The sequence below is a fragment of the Grampus griseus genome, assembly GCF_964374135.1.
Source record: "Grampus griseus genome assembly, chromosome: 13".
In the NCBI taxonomy this organism is placed as follows: domain Eukaryota; kingdom Metazoa; phylum Chordata; class Mammalia; order Artiodactyla; family Delphinidae; genus Grampus; species Grampus griseus.
Window position 1 is genome coordinate 84,975,010 of NC_139007.1, and position 19,101 is coordinate 84,994,110.

Sequence of the window (19,101 nt, forward strand, 5' to 3'; positions counted from 1 at the left end):
AACTTCTAGTTCATGCGGCTCTGAAGAAGGATGGATTTTCCATCACTGATTGCAGAAAGGCGCTTCTTACTCTGTAACCTCGATGCCACGTGTCTGAGGCTGTCTGCTATGATTCACGCTAATTACAAGTAGGTCACACATGAACATCCACAAGAGTAACACGTAAAAGTTCCTATTTATAACCAACAACATCAAAGCAACACTGGTGTTAAAGCCAAAGTACAATATCCTAATAGTACCGTTTTAACCCTCACTGGAAAGATACAGTGGAAAAGTACCCCCTTCCGAACAATTGTCCGTTTCCATTAAGGCCTCAGCTATATTAGCCCATTAGAAAAGGCCAGTTCACAAGGAGTCACTGGGGCTGCGGATTTCTGGTCCTGGCTGATCACCGTCTGTGACGCAGTACAGAGGAGCCTGGCAGGGAGCCGTCTGCTGGATGTGTTTACTTGATGGTACCTTCTTGAAGAGGTCTGCATCCCAGTTACCAGGTGTAGGTTCCCCCCACAAAAATAAAAGGAAGAAAAGTCAAAGAAGCAAGATGAACATCTTCAGGTGGGAGGGCTCAGGGGCGGCCATCAGTCATCGATCTTCACGGGCAGCTTCTCCGAGGTCCCCTGGGCCGCCGGCGGGTTCGAGATCCACACGGCACTCTCCTCCCCTCGAATCACCTTCTCCCACTGGCTCAGGTTATTCCTGGAATAAGAGACGCAGCGACAGGGGCTGTTTCAGAAAGGATTTCTGGACTCTGTCCCAACAATCATCCGCACATCCTGTGGCATAACTCAGCCTGATGGCTTTAGGGTGTCGTTTTGACTCTGGTGACCTTGACTATAACCAGCTTGCAGGCTCCCAGCCCGTCCCCCGACTCAGCACCACTGCTCACTCTCCTTAGAGGAGCCTCAACCACCAAAGCCCCGTCCCACCAGCTCGTTTCTTAGTTGCGATTCACTGGAAAGGGGACTGAGCCTATGGGTGACCACCAAGGACACCCGGGATGGGAGGAAAGGGTGGAAGGGGGCCCGGAGCCGCAAGTTCATCCACCAACGACACCTCCGGCCAGGCCTTCCCACCCCATGGGGGGAAGCGTGTGTCCCCCCGGGGCGGCTCCACCCCCTTCACATGCGAGACCGGGGAGAAGCCTTATTTTGAACACCGTGTCATGTATTAGAAAGGCACCATAAGTTACACCTGCTACAAATTTTTGAAAGTTCCTCGTTACGAGGTTGTATTTGTGCTCCGGTGGCCTCTAGTCTCAAACACAGCCTCACTCCCCCACCTCCTATCTTCCCCTCTCAGTATCTGCAGCTCAAGGGCTGCAGCATCTTCCTCTCCTCCGATGGTGTGAGAACTCCGGCTGCCTGACCACCACCCTGCTGGCCCGGCTAACCTCGCAGAGGCCTCCTCGACATTTCCCCACCTTGCACCTTGCTTTCTCACACGCAAAGTCAAAATCAGAAGGGAACCTTATCATTAGCAAACACAAAATTCATGCAGAGAAGACCTGCTAAGATATCTTTGGACAAAAGAAACCCCTAAAATATAACCTGGAAAATGTAACACTTTAGCTTTTGTCCTATGTCATCAGGTATCATTTTCCCGGAACCTGAAGAGATTTTTTTTATATATTGGGGAAAAAACATCCACTAACTTTGTTGTGTTTCCTTGGATACAATGATACATGATGAATTTTTCAAGTTTTAATCGTATTGAAATGGCCTTTAAGGGATTATGCGGTTTAGCCAAGTCCACAGTAGCAAGAAGGCATGAAAACTGCTGAGACAGCTGAATAACAATCCCAGAGCTTGATAATAATAGCAAGCGTTCATTCTGCTGGTTCTAAATATTTAGCGCAAATACAGAGAATTTTTGGACAGAGAGAACTTCTGAGTAATGCCTGCATCTATTTTTTTTTTTTTTTTTACAACATGCTGCTTGGATTTCAATTGATACTCTCTTTTCGCTTTGGTGGGACATACATTTTTCCAACCTGACTCCATCAAGAATGAATACTCACTCACACTCCAAACTGTCCACATGGCTGAGCCCTTAGGCAATAAGATAATATTTTCAGAAACTAGCTACTGATTAAGGTCAGTGATGGTGCCACAAAATACACTGGGATGTTCTGTTCATCTCCACAGGAGCAGAGAAGAAAGAGAATCACTTAAAAAGGAAAAAGCAGGATCTTTTAAAAATTTTCTTGCTTGTTAGTTTGTTTTCCTTAAAGAATGAGTTCATCAGATACGTTTCCACAGCAGAGAATGGGAGCACACTAAACCCTCGGATTTTGTTTACAAATATCTCGTCACATGTCTGTTCTCCTCCCCTCAACGGTGCATCCACTCCAGCCCCTCAGTGTGGTTCTGGCTGAGTGGTTAGAAAAATCGTGTTGAAACCAATTCCCCTGCAGAGAATCAACTCACACAGCCAATGTTCATCACCGTTCGCCCTCCCCAAAGGAATTTCCTTTCAAAGTAAGATGAAAATCTTAAAAAATTTCCAACGTTCTTAGCTGAGTTTAGCCCTCCAAAAAGATGATGAGAGGACACAGAGAAATCTGTTCTGATCAACTGTTGATGGCTTGCATTTCTTTTGGGAAGAAAATGAAACTTAAAGAAGATGCCATTCAAGATTCCATCTCTTCCATTCAAATGATAAACTGTGTGATTTAAACTGGGTCCCTTTCCAAACCAGCAGCCCAGAAAAGACATTATTGTCTCCTTCAAAACAGCATTGGGCGGGGACCTCTGAGTCATAAAAACGAACAAACAAAACTTGAAAACTTTTTAGGAATAAATACTCTTGATGTATCCTTGTTACATAGGCAAACACACAGCCCATTTATTGTAAACTGTAGTGAAGACACATATATACTTGGAGATAAAATCCTATACATTCTTATCTTTTAAAAAACAGCATCCCAGGTTGAACTACTGCGCATACCTGCAGGCTTTCAGGAGAGGCTCTGTGGGCGGGAGGATCTGGGTGAGAGTGGTGTAGCAGGGAATGGCCACGGCATTGTAGAATCCAAGCTGCCTCAGTGCAAAAATCACGGACAAGAAACACAACTGCACGTTAGCAATTCTAGTAGCGCTATATTCCTCAAGTGAATTTTCTACTTCTCAAGCCTACCTAAAAAACGAAGTGTTCTGGTTTTGCTAAGTAACCTTTGGCTCAAGGAACACTGCTGCAGATTACGGTTAAAAATTCATTGAAATACATTCACAAAGTAAAACATAAAAATTTAAAACATAGAAAGAAGTTAATCTAAAACCCAAGTACAATATTCAATGGGATTCTCTTTATAGATCGGTTATAATGCAGGCCCTATTTTTATCCCTGGTCAAATTGAGCACTTTAAGTGTTAAGCATTTCAAAGTCAAATCTGCTATTTTTCTACACGGATGACTCTTCACCAACTTAATACTCAGGAATCACCCACTGTTGGGTGTCTCATTTGTTACTCTTAGCTTTGGTACCCACTGGGTTTACTGAAATTTTCTTCATCTCCTTCCTCCCTTTTTTTGACCTACGACAAATCTCACTGACTTTATCATAGCCCTCTCAGGTAACAGCTCTCTCAATATGTCGGAATTTAAAGTTTTTAGTCTGTGATACTTTTAAAAATATATTAAAGATTTTATTAGGAATTATTCTGGGCCACTGTGCACATAAGTGATGAGGGCCCCAACTGGCCTTTGAAGGCCACATGGAAAAGAGCTGCTGGATGATTAACCAGAGAACACAGACTGTTTGGCTACAAATAACTGCCCTAATGGTTGACGACATGTACAAGATAAAACTGGCTCCTTAGATGAAGTGACCGGCAAACCATGGCTTACCGGTTTCTTAACTGAATTTCGGTGAGACACACCAGGGAATATAGAAGAGTCAAATATACTGGGTTCCTTTCTGCTTTCTCCTGGTGTAAAGTCTATCATCAGAGTCATCTTGCTAGAATAAATGCATTTCCATTTTTAACTTTACAGTTCATGCACAGACTTTCTTATGTCAATATTTAGCAGATGCCATGGTGCAGAAGGTCTCGAGAGAGAGACTAATTATTGGGAAGGAGAGTCTTTTATTTTTATGGCAAAGAATAATTTCATAGTAATCTCAAGTCGGAAGCAATATATTTGGTAAAGTACTAGCTGATCACAGAAATATTGTATTTAAAATTCTCTAATACTATAAATGGATCTGGGATTTTGGCAGAAACATACTACTCTTAGTGAAGTAACAGGAGAACAAAGTTCATTCCCTGGCGACATCTTCAGTTCTCTTACGCACCCTATTGGGATGAGTGCTCAACTATTTACAAGGAAAAGCTAACGTCATCGACTCCCTATCTTATCCATATAACAAGATAAATTCCAAACGAATTAACAAATTAAATATAAAGTGATGAAATAAAAAAAATAACTGAAGAAAATATAGGCAAATGTTTATATAATCTCAGGGTGGGACAGGACTTTTACAACGTGACATGAAAAGCAGGCACAAGACAGGAAAGGATAATCACTGTGATGACCTACACGGGAAAGTTCCACAAACAATGTTAAAATAAAACTAAACTGCAACATGCGTGGTAGGTATGTCAGTACACAGTCAGCAGAGACGGAAAGTGGGCCTCCTGCTAGAAGAACTGGTTAAGGATACGAACAAGTAAACTGCTCCCCAGAGGCAATGATGGCGAGAAAATCACGCCACCTCTTGCTGGGCTGTGCCCTCCAAGAGCTGTGGACAAGCTTAAACTTTTGTATTAAGAGTTAATAACTTAACTTTAAATAAATAAAGTAGGAAAATTTGAGAACTTATCCAAAACCTTCATCTTGTGAATTTTCTGAAATGTTTTCTAAACTGAATTTTATATTATTTGTCCATAACTAACATCCTTATTATGATGTTAGAAGATTGAGAGTTTAAAAGGACCATAATGAAAGGAATATATCACACCACACATGCACACATGCAAAACTAACAAGGCACAAGAGCTCTCGAAACATAAAAAATTAACATAAATTATGTAGTAAGACCTGAAAAGAGAATAATTAGTGCCAGTTTATGGTAAGACAGAACTCAAAATGTACTAAAATATATGCATTATTTGTTAGGAAAAGTGGACCTAATCAAAATCTATAATGTTATTCTCCAAAAAATATCTTTGTACATTTGATGACAAAATATTTTCTGCTTGTTAAAAATATCAACAATTCAAATTCATCCATCCCCTCTATTTCAAGTAAGAAGAGAAAGCCTGCAACTGACGGCAATTTCATCCGTAGAAGAGGTGATGATGACAAAGCTAGCTGAGAATCCTTTAAATCCAGCTAGGATTTCCCATTCGTGGTCTTACTATCCTCCAAGTCCGTCTAAATGGAGATTTCAGGTGGTTCCAGGTCCTATAAGACTGCACGTGCTTTTTATTCATATCCGCTGTTATGGCCACTGTAAACGATTGGACTTTACAACACAATTCATACCTGGCCTTGTGGGACTTCGTCCTTCTTGTCTCTGTCCATCATGGGAATCGGCTGTATTCCCAGCTTCTTCATTTCATCACCCTGGGAGAAACAGGGGAAGACGAGGCTCTCTCAATTTTATAAACTGCTATAAAACTTTGGTATTAATGAGTTGTTCCCTTTGTTCGTTAATTCTCTTCAAAATGAATAATGTTGCTGCTTAAGGACCCAAACAAATGTCAGAATAATAAAAAATGTAATGTATTATTGCAGGGTTTTATCCTGATATTCCTCTCCTGTACTGAATTACCAGAAACCTAGCCATCTCTTCTGGTTTCATTTTGTAGAAGTTAGTGAAAGTTCGTAATAAGAGGAGATAAATGTGTGAGGTGGAACACAAGAACGAAATGTGAGATAACCGCAAGGTCTTTATCTCACTTCTTCAGATGATTTTTCACATGCAATGCACCGGGTGGAGCTAGGCTTTAAAGAGGAACATTGATACATCAATAATAAACAATAGTCTACTAAAACATGTCAGTAAAGATACAGTATAACTGGCTAGACATCAGCATAGAGGTTAAAAATTACAGATATTTATTAAAGCTGTACGATATCGCAGGCTCTGGGCTAAGCAACTTGTACTATTATTTCACTTAATCTTCATGAAATACTATGAGTTAGATATTATTATCCCCGTTTTATAGATTTTAAAAATTATCTTACTGTTTTTATTTATTTTTTAAGGTTAAAGATTGTTAAAATTTTTCCTGAATACCTCACACTCTTCCCTCACATTTCTTAATTATTTTATTATTTTATTTTAATTATGCTTGTTTTCAGAAATGCAAAGCACAGAACAACTACAACCACCCTGAATGTGCTAAGATAAGGTCTAGAGACAAATTACTATAACCCTCGTTAAGAATGTTTGCGTGCAGGACAAAGACACTTGCCTTGACTACTAAAGGCACTTGAAGTATAGAGTTTGCTCTGGTGTTGTTGCTTTAAATATGAACAGCAGTAGTTCTCAAGCTTTTTTTCTTTTATGTCCTAAGTGAATGAAAATAACTAGGCCCCTTGCTCAAGGATTTCACAAGCCCAACATATAAAAAGATTTAAAGTAAGCAGTGACTTGAATATGTACCCGAATAAGGATTGATGCTGACGAGGAAAACAACGGGACACCATGGACCGTGTGTGCAGGAGCACAGGGGTGTCTGGGGCTCAGGGGTGAGGGGCCGCAGGGGTGAGGGAGGGAGCCCCAGGCAGGTGAAACTGCACAGCACGGTCAGGGACCCAGAGGACAGAGGGGCTGAAATGTGGGAGAGCCTGGAGAGGCAGAGGGCTTGCTGCATCGAGCCTGTGATTTTCATCTTTATCATATCAGTGTGGAGAGACGGAAGACGGGAGGTGTGGTACTGACATAAACAGAATTAAAGTCGTCCTGAACCGGCAAGCGTGGTCACCGAAGCACAGAGATGAGTCAGAGAACTGGCCTGAGGGCTCAGTCTCAGTACTAAGGCAAGGATTTCATCTCAAGCAACATGACACCAGAGACTATACTCTTAATCACTGCTACACTGATTTTAAAAGATAAAGGCAAGGAACCCAGTTAGATGTTGCAGTAACCCAGGCGGGATCTGGTGAAGCTCTGAAGAAGTGGGAGAGAGTGCGGGGCTGAGGTGAGAAGCGTGGACTTTATGAACGTCTAGGAGATCAACTGGCAAGTCTGGGTGATTACGTTTCTGTTTCCACCCCGGGAGCTCCCTGCAGACGTCATCTATGAGGATACTGGCAGCTAATCGCTCCCTGTGAACTGTTTAACCAACGGGGAATAGAAAGGGAAAAAGCCTACATGTCTCTCACATTTCGATTCGTATTTTAGAATACAGATATAGTTGTTATGGTATGAAGTATGTCATAGTTAAATAAATAAAAGTATTTGCAAAACAATAAGCTAGCTTCAGACAAGTTTTCTTATGTGGTGTTTATAGAATTAATTCTAGGTTACTACTTTTAGACACACATGCAAATTAAGTTGACTGTGATAATAAAGTCAAACATTACAGCTCAGACATGTACATCTAAAAACAATCTTCCTGAGTCTGATAGTAACTAGATTTTGACACACACACAATAAAATAAAGAAAAAAAAAAAAAAACCGTGCAAGAGGATGCCTACACAATGTATGCATTGTGTATTTGAGAAATAACACCATGAGTATATTCAACTCAAGGCCCGTGGTCTTCACCCAACAAAAATTCTTTGGCTTTACAATTATAAGACAGATCAACATTATAGACTATTTCTACTAATCGTTAGCTGAACGATTTACTGTTTTTTACTTTTTACATCCACTCTTCTACATGGATGAGATTTATGGTCTGAACCATCAACTACCAAACTTTTTGTCCTCCAAATTTACTTTTACTTCTTCAGAACAAATGAGGTGTACAAATACTTTAGTTTTTTTCCATAATCTTTGAACATGCAGGGATCTAAGTATTTGTGGATTTATTTGAATAAGAGAATTATATTCTACTTACTCATGGCAAATCAAGGAGTAAACACATGTTTCTGATAATTTGGATAATTCAGTCTAGAAAAGGTATTCATGAAAGTAATTCACATGGTTGTTTCTCATGTCAGGAATTCATGGATTAACATCCCACATATTCTACAGAACTCATAATTTCAGCTGAATTGACCATTTGGTACATTTACATCATCTCAGTTTCTACGGTACAACGTGATTAGTCTCTCGAATTTCTAGCTGTAGGCACATACAGCCCGTGATATCGTGGGTCCCTCTTAGTACGTTTTCCAGTGGCTGTCATAAAGGAGATGGCCTAATACAGTTTATTGGATGGATGACAAAAGATTGGCTATTAAATAAGGAAAACTGTTGCACTACTGTTCAGGGTATCAGTTCCTGAACTATTTCAGTGGAGATCAGAGAGTTTACACACATATTCAAGTCAGATGTAACAGAATGACTGTTCTTCCTTCATACCTGTATAAATGCTAAACAATAGTTTTTTAAGTAAACATAAACATGAGCAACTAAGATACTGTGACTAAATTATCCTTATATTTAATTTCTTCCCAATTGTTTCTCATTTCTTGATATTATCTATGTTCATATAAAAATCAAGGACGTACCTCAGCCCAGAATTCTGCGTATATATCATTTGCCGTCAATTTTGTTACTGGCCACAGCTTTGTCACAGAACAAAGATCACAGGCAGTCATCATCAAACCAATGACACGGTCTCTAGAACACAATAATATAAAACTGGTCACTGCAGCATTTACAAATTTATAAGAACAACTGGAAAGACTTCTGTATTTTCAGGAGTGAGTGAGGCCTAAAGTGGGCATCGCTTCATGATGGGGGAACGATAGCGTTACAGAGCAGATACAGCTAACAGGCAAGAAAATAAAGAATGAAAGAACAGTGTAGCTTTAATTGTAAGAACATCAGTCACTCTGTCCCTAGTTCCACGAAGAGTATATCCTATGTTCCTGCTGCCTGGTTGTTACTGTTGAAATAACATATTATGTGGGCATGGCCCTGATACCATCTAAATCCCCTGCTGTATTTTACTGCCACAAACCAGATTTTGACTTCTGTGGAATTCTGGAAATTTAGAGTGAGAAGAAACCGTGAAGAAAAAAGTCCCAATCCTTTCATTTTATATAAGGAAAATCTGAGGTGCAAATAAATGAAATGATTTCTTCAAGGTATAACTGGCTCAAGACAAGGCCAGAGTAGATGTAGATTCCCAGAATTCTCTCCCATCTCCCCACCTGCAGAGAAATGTGATGTCTCCAAACACTTTACAAGCTCCAACTTTCCAACTGAAAGGAGTTTTCTTTTCAATTGCTTTGCACTCACAACTATGTGTTCTAGGTCTGATTTTTTATTCTAAATATGGTTTGGCTTAATATTTCCTCTTGGAGAAAGATAAAAATTGCTTAAAAGAATTCAAACAGACATATCCCCTATAATTTTAATGCATCTGGTCTAGTGACATGAGGTCACCCTAAATGAAGTCTACACTTAACGGTGGCACTAAGTACAAGTTATTAAGAGCTTTTAATATTACTGACATTAACTTTTACAAAGCAAATTACATAATAATAAAAGGAAAATTATCGAGAAAGACACAAAACCACATAACAAGTGAGAAGGTGTCATAATTCCAGCTCCTACCTAAATTCTAATGCGTCTGAGGACTCCACTGCTACTCAAGGCCGCCTTATTTCCTGGAGGTGCACAGACAATCCCCATCTGTGGGCACAGTACTCCCTGGGTCCTGAGCCTGCCCACCAGGCCCACAGCCTAGTAAGAGCATCTGTCTGTCGCGTGGGCAGAGTCTCTGATTTAGTGGTGTTCCCTAAAGCAGGTTCCTTTGATGCCAATCATTCTTAAGGTTCTTTCATTTCCCATCAGCCAATTTCGTTTAGCCCATTAGCCTAATTAAATGGTATCTTCTACAACTTTACTATTCATTAAGGACACATGTCAAAAGGGTATCATGTCTCTACCAGGGAAGCCTAGATAACTTTAAAAACATCAATGAGACTTACATGTACCCATCCCGTGACCCCAAAACAGATGCCATGTGAAGATGCAAATCCCTTAAAATGATCAGGAAACCCCATGGTTTCTTGATGAGGTAGTTTCCTAAGCACTTTGTGGTTTAAAAGAAGATTTATTTCTGGATTTGGGCTTCTAAAGCAACAAGTATATTATCTGTTTGCTCAACAGATAAATTCATTTAAATAGAAATAGAACATGAAAAAAAACCTATTATTTTGTTAACAAATAATTATTTCATGAGATAGAAATAATTCAATCTCATTCAATCTACATTCACACAAAAAAATCAGCATTGATTTCCTTTGGCTAAATATTGTAATAAGCTTTATCTCAAAAGAGATTTCTTATTTCATAAATCTATGAAAAAATGTTAATAGAACTGGGCACTGGAAAGCAAGTGAAGCCAGCTTTCTCACTGGATATGATTCTGTGGTAGCATTGCTACTGCTAGGGTTGAAAAGTTTATAATCTAGTCATCCTTTAGATTTCGCTATCAAAATTACTTAGACAAAACAATTTAAGAGTATTTTACTGTGAGCCAAACAAGTAAAAAATAAGACAGATAAGAAAATTTGTACCAAATGCCTTTAGTAAATAAAAATTACTCATTTTTTACTCTCCATGACAAATCAGCTAGATGGTCATGGTTTTCCAGAAATATGAACCTGAATTGGAATTGTTTTATTTCTTTCTCTGAGTGGAATATAGACCTAATGGTATAGAGACCGAATTCATAATGCATTCCAATAACCAACTGTGAAAGGGATGGAGTTTATGCCAACTGTGCTCTTGGTATGATCTTGCAAAGTCCCCTGACTAAGAGCACCGCAGTAAGAGCACAGCACAACGCCTCTATCACAGATGGTTCCTACGGGGGTAATTTCTGGGGGGGGGGGGTGGGTGGGTTGACTACATTCATTTATTCCAAAAAGTTTTGAATGCCTGTATGTATCAGGCACGGCGAAAATAGTAAACAAAATACGCACTGCTCTTGTAGAACTAATGTTCCAATGGGGAGAAGTAAAAAATAAGGTAAAGATTTTCACTCAACAAGTCTATATAAAAAATATTTTAGGGGACTTCCCTGGTGGTGCAGGGAAGATAAGACTCCACGCTCCCAATACAGCAGGCCTGGGTTTGATCCCTGGTCAGGGAACTAGATTCCACATGCATGCCACAACTAAGAGTTCACATGCCGCATCTAAGGAGCCCACGTGCCGCAACTAAGGCCCAGTGCAAACAGACAAACAAATAAATAAATAAATATTTTAAGAGAGGCAAAAATATGAAGATGAGAGAGAGAGTCCAGTAGAGGCGGCAGTGTGCATACAAGTCCTAACATGGGAATAGGTGAGGTGTGCTGCAGGAACAGTGAGAAAGCCAGTCTGGCAGAAACGCAGGAGTGAGGAGGTGCCAGGCCGTTGCTAAGTCTCCAGACAAGACAGGACCAAGTCTGACGGTGAGATGCTGGCAGCTGGGAGTAGAAGAGCGACATGACACACTTTTAAAAAGATCCCTCAGCTCTGCCCAGAGGAGGATGAACTGTAGCATTGTAGGGGGAGGAAGGTTGCTAGGAGGCTGTTTAGGAGAACACACAGCAGTCCAGATGCACCAGGACGGCAGCTTGAATTAAGGTGACAGTAGTGGAGACAAAGAAAGTAGGAGGGTTCTAGTCGTTAGAGGCAGAGCCGAGTTGAAATACGTTAACATCCACAGGAGTTACAATAAGAGACATCTCTCTCCCTGTCTTTCCCCCCAGCATCATCCCAGACCGGGTCGAGCAACTTAAAACACAGGACCTGTCACAGGTGAGCAGAGGTTCCGACCTGAAAGTGAGCGCCTCTCGCCAGTGCGTACGTCCACCTTCCCAGTGCCAGCCTATTTTAAAATTCTCTTCCCACATCCCACGATCACAGAATCACTGAACTTTACAAAAGGGAGAGAAAAGAAACCACACAGCCTGCAGGATTTCAGGGGAGTTACTGGTGGCCAAAAAGGAAGCCCCAGCTCTCCCCCACTGCCCCCTCATCCCATGCCACAGACTCTGTAAAGTTAGTTAGCCGAGGATACGATGTCCTATTTGAAAAGAAGTAGAACCATGCAGATGAAACATATAAGCAACTTTATAAAAGATTTCAGGTAGCACTGTGAAGATAAACAAAGAATGAATTCTCATACGATTATTATTACAATTACTCACTGTGTGAATAACTGGAATTCAAAAAGACTGAAAGGCTGGCTGGATTTCCACAGTGAGCTGGAAATGTAATACTCAGTACCTCTGATTCTCTACCCTCACTGTTTACTAGGCTCTGACCTCATTGCAACCTCCCACATACCAACTAAGTCTTTAAGTGGGAGAAAAATCTAGAAACATAGTCCAGTTGTAAAACACAGTAACTTTAATACCTGCTTCAATACAAGGTTATATCAGCCAGGATCCTGACCTGAAACAGATGACACACCCAGGAGAATTGGAGGATTGACTGAAGGGACTATTCGCATGGCCTGGAGGGAAATCAAGGATTAGTAAGGCACTGAGGGCCAGTGATAGTGGGCAGGTTCCCACCCTGCGCCTGGAGGGACGGAGGACAGCTAGCAAGGGCCTGAGGTCTTGCCCCCAGACGCGCTGTTAAACCGGGGACCCACAAGGAAGAAGCAGGGGAATGAACACACCAACTCTTCTCTCCTCCTGCCCTCTGATCTCTGGTCAATCCCACCCGTGGCTGAATCCAGATGGAAGCTGGAGGGAGGGCAAGGGAGCTGAGTGACTTGCTCCTGGGGGTCAAAGTGGAAGACAAGCTTAGTGGATCTGGGGGCCAAAAGGAGGCCGCCCAGCACATGGGAGTAGCCCAGAGGGGGAGCTAAAAAGCTGTTGTTCACATGGAAAAATACATTTGAAATTTGAACCATTTAAGTATTAAATTGCACAGAAATAGAAAAATGAATTTAAAGCCAACATTTCTACTAATCTAAGAAAATCTATGCCATTAGGCTTTGGGGACCCAGCACAAGACTGTCACCAAAACAACAGAAAAAAAAGAAAACAAATGCACGTCCTGCTTATCTTAGAGTGTGCATATAGAAAGAGCTGCTCAAAGACCAGACTTCTATCAGGAGGCGTCTTAACTGTAATTGTTAGAGCAGGTCAGTAAAGTGTCACCAAGTGGTTAAATAAAAAGGAAACCATAAACAAGACCAAAGACAACCCGCATAACGGGAGAAAATATGTGCACATGAAGCAACTGACAAAGGATCAATCTCCAAGATTTACAAGCAGCTCATGCAGCTCAATAACAAAAAAACAAACAACCCAATCCAAAAATGGGCAGAAGACCTGAATAGACATTTCTCCAAAGAAGATATACAGATTGCCAACAGACACACGAAAGAATGTTCAACTTCATTCATCATTAGAGAAATGCAAATCAAAACTACAATGAGATATCATCTCACACCGGTCAGAATGGCCATCATCAAAAAATCTAGAAACAATAAATGCTGGAGAGGGTGTGGAGGAAAGGGAACCCTCTTGCACTGTTGGTGGGAATGTAAATTGATACAGCCACTGTGGAGAACAGTATGGAGGTTCCTTAAAAAACTACAAATAGAACTACCATATGACCCAGCAATCCCACTACTGGGCATATAACCTGAGAAAACCATAATTCAAAAAGAGTCATGTACCAAAATGTTCATTGCAGCTCTATTTACAATAGCCCGGGGATGGAAACAACCTAAATGTCCATCATCAGATGAATGGATAAAGAAGACGTGGCACATATATACAATGGAATATTACTCAGCCATAAAAAGAAACGAAATTGAACTATTTGTAATGAGGTGGATAGACCTAGAGTCTGTCATACAGAGTGAAGTAAGTCAGAAAGAGAAAGACAAATACCGTATGCTAACACATATATATGGAATTTAAGAAAAAATAATGTCATGAAGAACCTAGGGGTAAGGCAGGAATAAAGACACAGACCTACTAGAGAACGGACTTGAGGATATGGGGAGGGGGAAGGGTAAGCTGTGACAAAGCGAGAGAGAGGCATGGACATATATCCACTACCAAACCTAAGGTAGATAGCTAGTGGGAAGCAGCCGCGTGGCACAGGGAGATCAGCTCGGTGCTTTGTGACCGCCTGGAGAGGTGGGATAGGGAGGGTGGGAGGGAGGGAGACGCAAGAGGGAAGAGATATGGGAACATATGTATATGTATAACTGATTCACTTTGTTATAAAGCAGAAACTAACACACCATTGTAAAGCAATTATACTCCAATAAAGATGTTAAAAAAAAAAAAAGCAAGTGCTTGGGGGTATACAAGTGGATGTTTTCCTTAGAAACTGTCATCTAGCCTTATTTTAATCCCTTTATTTTAAAATTAGGTCATACACAGCATGGGAAAAGAGACTAGGTTAAATCCGTTTTCCCTTAAATTATCATTTTAATGATTTTTTTTCTTGTTTTAAAACTTATCCTCAAGGACTTTTAAATCACTGTACTAACTTAAATCACGTCTATAAAAACTACTGTACTTCTCTCATAATATGACCTATTTGGTTAATTTATTAGACATTAAACTGGACTAAGGATGCTGTAGATTCTGAGAATATTATTTGAACAGGTGCAGAACCAAAATCATAGACAAGATTTCAGAATCTTACTGCTTCCAAAGACACAAACAATAACTCTTTAATATAAACATCAGCGTGATATAGTGATGATCTCACTCAGTAAACTTTACGTTCTCAATTCTTATTTTTGTGGAACCCTGTGTTGCTTTTTGAAAAACACCATTAAGAAGAGAGAAAACGAAATTATCTGTCAATGCAGAATCAGTCTTGAGCAAATGTGTCTCACAGAGGGATTTGACGTTATTAAAAACTTATTCTAACTTAAAATTTCTTTGCCTAACAGAATCCTTGTGTTAGTCCCAGAGTTGATGACTCTGACCTCCTAACACGGGCAACTCTGTATTACTTTAAATCAAGTGAAGACATCAGTGATTTCACGCTAGAAAGTAGTTTCCCTACATTTCAAGTTCTTCGGCTGAAACATAAAACACACACCTAGCAGAACGAGGCCCTCGTACATTTACTACTGCAGGTAAAGACACATCACTGGTGTCACGTTGACAAAATGCTACAGGAAACTGCATTACGGTCTAAGAATAAAGGAAACCACACGAACAAAGTACAGAGCAGTAGCCGTGTGAAAGTGTACATCTTTTCTAGCTCTGTTTCTGAATTGTTTAAAGAATTGGTCAGGTGTTAAACGTACCCTTTCTTTGATGTGCACCTAAATCTAAATTAAGGAAAGACTTCGGAAGAATGGTGGCAAAGGAATGTCTTTGAAGGGTACAAATATTCCCTGAGATTAAGAGAATAAGCATTTTCATTCATATATTTCCGAAAGCTTTTAAGGATAAAATTCTGCACTTAGTCGATTTTTAAAATACATGTTTGAGGAAGGCAATTCCAACATGAAATACATGGAAATAAAAATTATAAAAGCTACTACTAACTCATATATTTGTCATTTAACATTTAAAAGGATACTTTAACTTGATTTCATAACTTAAAAAACATTTGATCTTTTATAATGTTTGTTAAGTGGTCCTTAGGTAAGACTGTATGTTTTCCTCCATTAAGAAAGATGCTGTAATTCAAGAATAGTGCTCTGATTTCTATGGATGTTCTCTTCAGTTTTTGTCAAAAGGGGACAGCTAGCTGTTTCAGGGAAAAACTAAGCTACCCTTTGCCTTGAGTCCAGAGCTGGTTTCCGAATGTGACATTCATTTTAGTTGTGGTTAACTGTGGTTTGACTGTGGTTAGGGAAAGAGTATTGAAGGACATTTTCAGTGAAGGAATAAATTAGTTTACAATTTCTGTTTCTCTTTTTGGTGCACTTTATTTCTCCTCCTCTCCATCTTTTATGTCACTAGCAAGTCCCCTTTTATAAATTAGATTTAAACTGATCTAATAATTCATTTCTGGGGCCCTAAAATCACTTGGCAGGCTCTGTTATTTAAAAAGTTTAAAGAACATACTCATTACTAAATGTGAGATATTTGTGAAAATAAAACTGTATGTATGTCTAATATAAAAGTGAGTCACTCATCTGATTTTGAAAGACACATGGCAATGACTTTCATACATATCTGGTCTCTGGTTGCTTCATTTTCAAAATAGAAAATAACCTAATATTTTCAAGCACAGTTGTGGCTACAATGTCAAGTTCATACAAGACATAATAGTCAATGTTAAGGGCGTGTCAAGTTAAGGGGGAGAGGGATAAATTAGGAATTTGGGGTTAACATATATACACTACTATATATAAAATAATCAACAAGGACTTACTGTATAGCACAGGGAGCTATACTCAATATAATACTCTGTAATAACCTACATGAGAAAAAGAATCTGAAAAAGAATGGATATGTGTATATGTCTAACTGAACCACTTTGCTGCACACCTGAAACTAGCATAACATTGTAAATCAACTATACTCCAATATAAAATAAAAATTTAATTTAAAATAGTCATAATAGTAAATGTCAAAGGGCAGGTGGCAAGGACCAGTGGTAAGGACAAAAGGTAGGGAAGAAGTGTCAGAATATTAGGACTCCCAGCAATGATGAAGAGATCACGTGACATTCAGCTCCAGACCGAGTGGAACAAAGACTGAGAGAGCCATAAAATGAGAGAATGATCTGTGTAAAGTCCAGCTGACCCAAAAGTAAGAGACCAATAAGAGGCCAACACGCCAAGGACGAGGGAGCAGAAAAACACAAAGAGCCTGGCTTCCTGAAAGCATCACTGGGCAGCTGAACTTAAGCCAGCAACTACCTATCTTCAGACTCTTTACAATAGGATAAAAAATAAAACCTTATATTTTGAGACACTAGTCATTAGGATTTATCTTTTGTAAACTAAACGCCTTCCTAACTGATAAAACACTTAATGCACATGCGGCCGTCTGGCTTCATTCAGAATACACTATACCTTTTGATATAAAATGATTATCTGTCATGCTCTAGAGAATACTTGTGAAAAAAAACCCAGAGAGTTGAGATATCTGACATGATACTGTCCTTCTTCAGAAAGGACTGGATGCCAGGAAGGGCAGATTTCCAGCTTCATCAGGACATGTAAAATATTGGTAAATTACCAGGACACAAAATGCCACTGAAGATATAATAAGAATACAAGATCACATTATGAAACCTACACTCTTCATTTTTTGTCATTTTGGATTATTTGTTTGCTCGACAAATACTGAACCCTCCTACATGCTCAGCGGCGTCACAGTTACCCGTAGCTCTGGGCCCAACAAGTGGACAAAAGCCTGGAATGTAATTACTTCCATCACGTGACATTCTGTCCTCTGATTATGCTCAACAGGACATTATGCCATGATAATTTATGTCTGAGACAAGAGAGTTTTGAGAGTGAAAGTGAGCACTAATATTAATTATATCAGGACAACAGGTATTAATTGAGAATGATCCAGACCAACTAGGGAGTCTGGTCACCCTGATTTTAACACAAAAATATCACAAAATAAATAAAGATAATATCAGTACTTTGAGAATTGTTATGAAAAATATTAATCTTAAATATTAATTTTTACCAAATAATTGGTAGGGAAGAAAAAATATCCATCTAAACATTTTTAGGCTTAACATGGATATGCACATGTAACTAAATAAAACGCCCTTGTAAGTCTGTTAACCTCTCTGCTTATGGTTTAGAAATACAGTGATTCTTAATTTAAATAAACGCTGCACTTCTCTAGATATTAGGTTACTTCACTCTTGGCCAAAGTCCGCCATTGATGTCCTCAGACCAATGGTAGCATCTTTTGTGTTTTAGCATTAATTCCAGGTATAAAGGGAGAGGCCATGTCTGTCATTTATTAACTATCTATTGGAGCAATTACAATTACTATCTCTTAACAATTATCTTCTAAGAAATATAATCATATATTTAACTACAAAACGTCGAATACCAGATAAATAATTTATTAAAGGTATAAAACAAACTAAACTAAGTTGGATATTCACATAAGAGGAGAAGAACATCAGTGGGCTGAAGTAAACGCCTGCACCAGAAAGTGCTGCTGGAACAGGGTCCCGAAAGAGAACAAGAATTCACAATCAAAGAAGGGTACCACACTGTTAAGCAAAGATAGACAGTAAAATAACATAATAAACTTTATTCAAAAGTATATTTCCAGCTTATAGACTGCACATTAACTAACAGATAGAAAACAGCTTTGGAGAAGCATCCTTTTCAAACCATATGCAGAGAACCCCCGGCCACCGTGAATGTGGACCAGCCAGCCCTGGAGGCACCTGCCCCGTGAATGCACCAGCAGAGTCAGGAAAGAGAGCCCTTGCCATGTTTCTTTCGAGCAGAAATTGCTAGAGCAAGAAAACAAGGAGCTGGATGTAAAAACTAGCCTAATTTGGAGATGATATCTGTCCACTTCGTACAGTGCTCAATGGAGCTATTTCTGGAAACTGCAGCTCTCACTGGAGAAACAGCTGTCAAGTTATAGACGATGCCATGTACAGAACATCTGGAGCGAACCTGTGTCTATGACAGAGGTGGTGGAATACGTACCCTAGTCACAGGGGAAATGATGTCTGTGTTAACTCAAGTGTAGTAAAGGTTCTAGAAAATAGAAAGCAGAAGATAAACATTTCCCACGGCGAGGGCAGACCTGAGCCTTTGTAAAATGCCCCCGTGGCTGAACTCCATGTCTACCATTTCCTAGGACAACGCAGAATGGCTCAAATTATGCAATTTCTTACATACGTCATTATGGAATCCTCACAAGAAAATCTATGAAAGGCCAACAAAGCCGTGTCAAATGCATGAATACTGAATTCACTAATAATACTAAAATAGATTAAAAGCTGCTCAGTACCATGCAGAATTCTGTGAACTGCTTCTATGAGCTCATCAACTCCTAATCACCTCACAGAAATGAGATTTGCTCTCATTTGGTG

The 19,101-nt window shown here is 39.7% G+C and overlaps 1 protein-coding gene across 1 annotated transcript in view; it reads right to left on the reverse strand.

The window, feature by feature from the left end:
• Window positions 1-493: 493 nt before the first annotated feature.
• PDE10A (phosphodiesterase 10A) overlaps window positions 494-19,101 on the reverse strand; it is a gene marked incomplete at its 5' end in the record, with an annotated part of 578,327 nt that continues 559,719 nt past the window's right edge. The window contains 4 exons of the mRNA XM_082669118.1: window positions 494-696; window positions 2,947-3,035; window positions 5,487-5,567; window positions 8,632-8,743. Of these exons, the coding sequence (XP_082525244.1) occupies window positions 579-696; window positions 2,947-3,035; window positions 5,487-5,567; window positions 8,632-8,743 (400 nt within the window). The 3' untranslated portion in view covers window positions 494-578. The remainder of the gene's footprint in view (window positions 697-2,946; window positions 3,036-5,486; window positions 5,568-8,631; window positions 8,744-19,101) is intronic.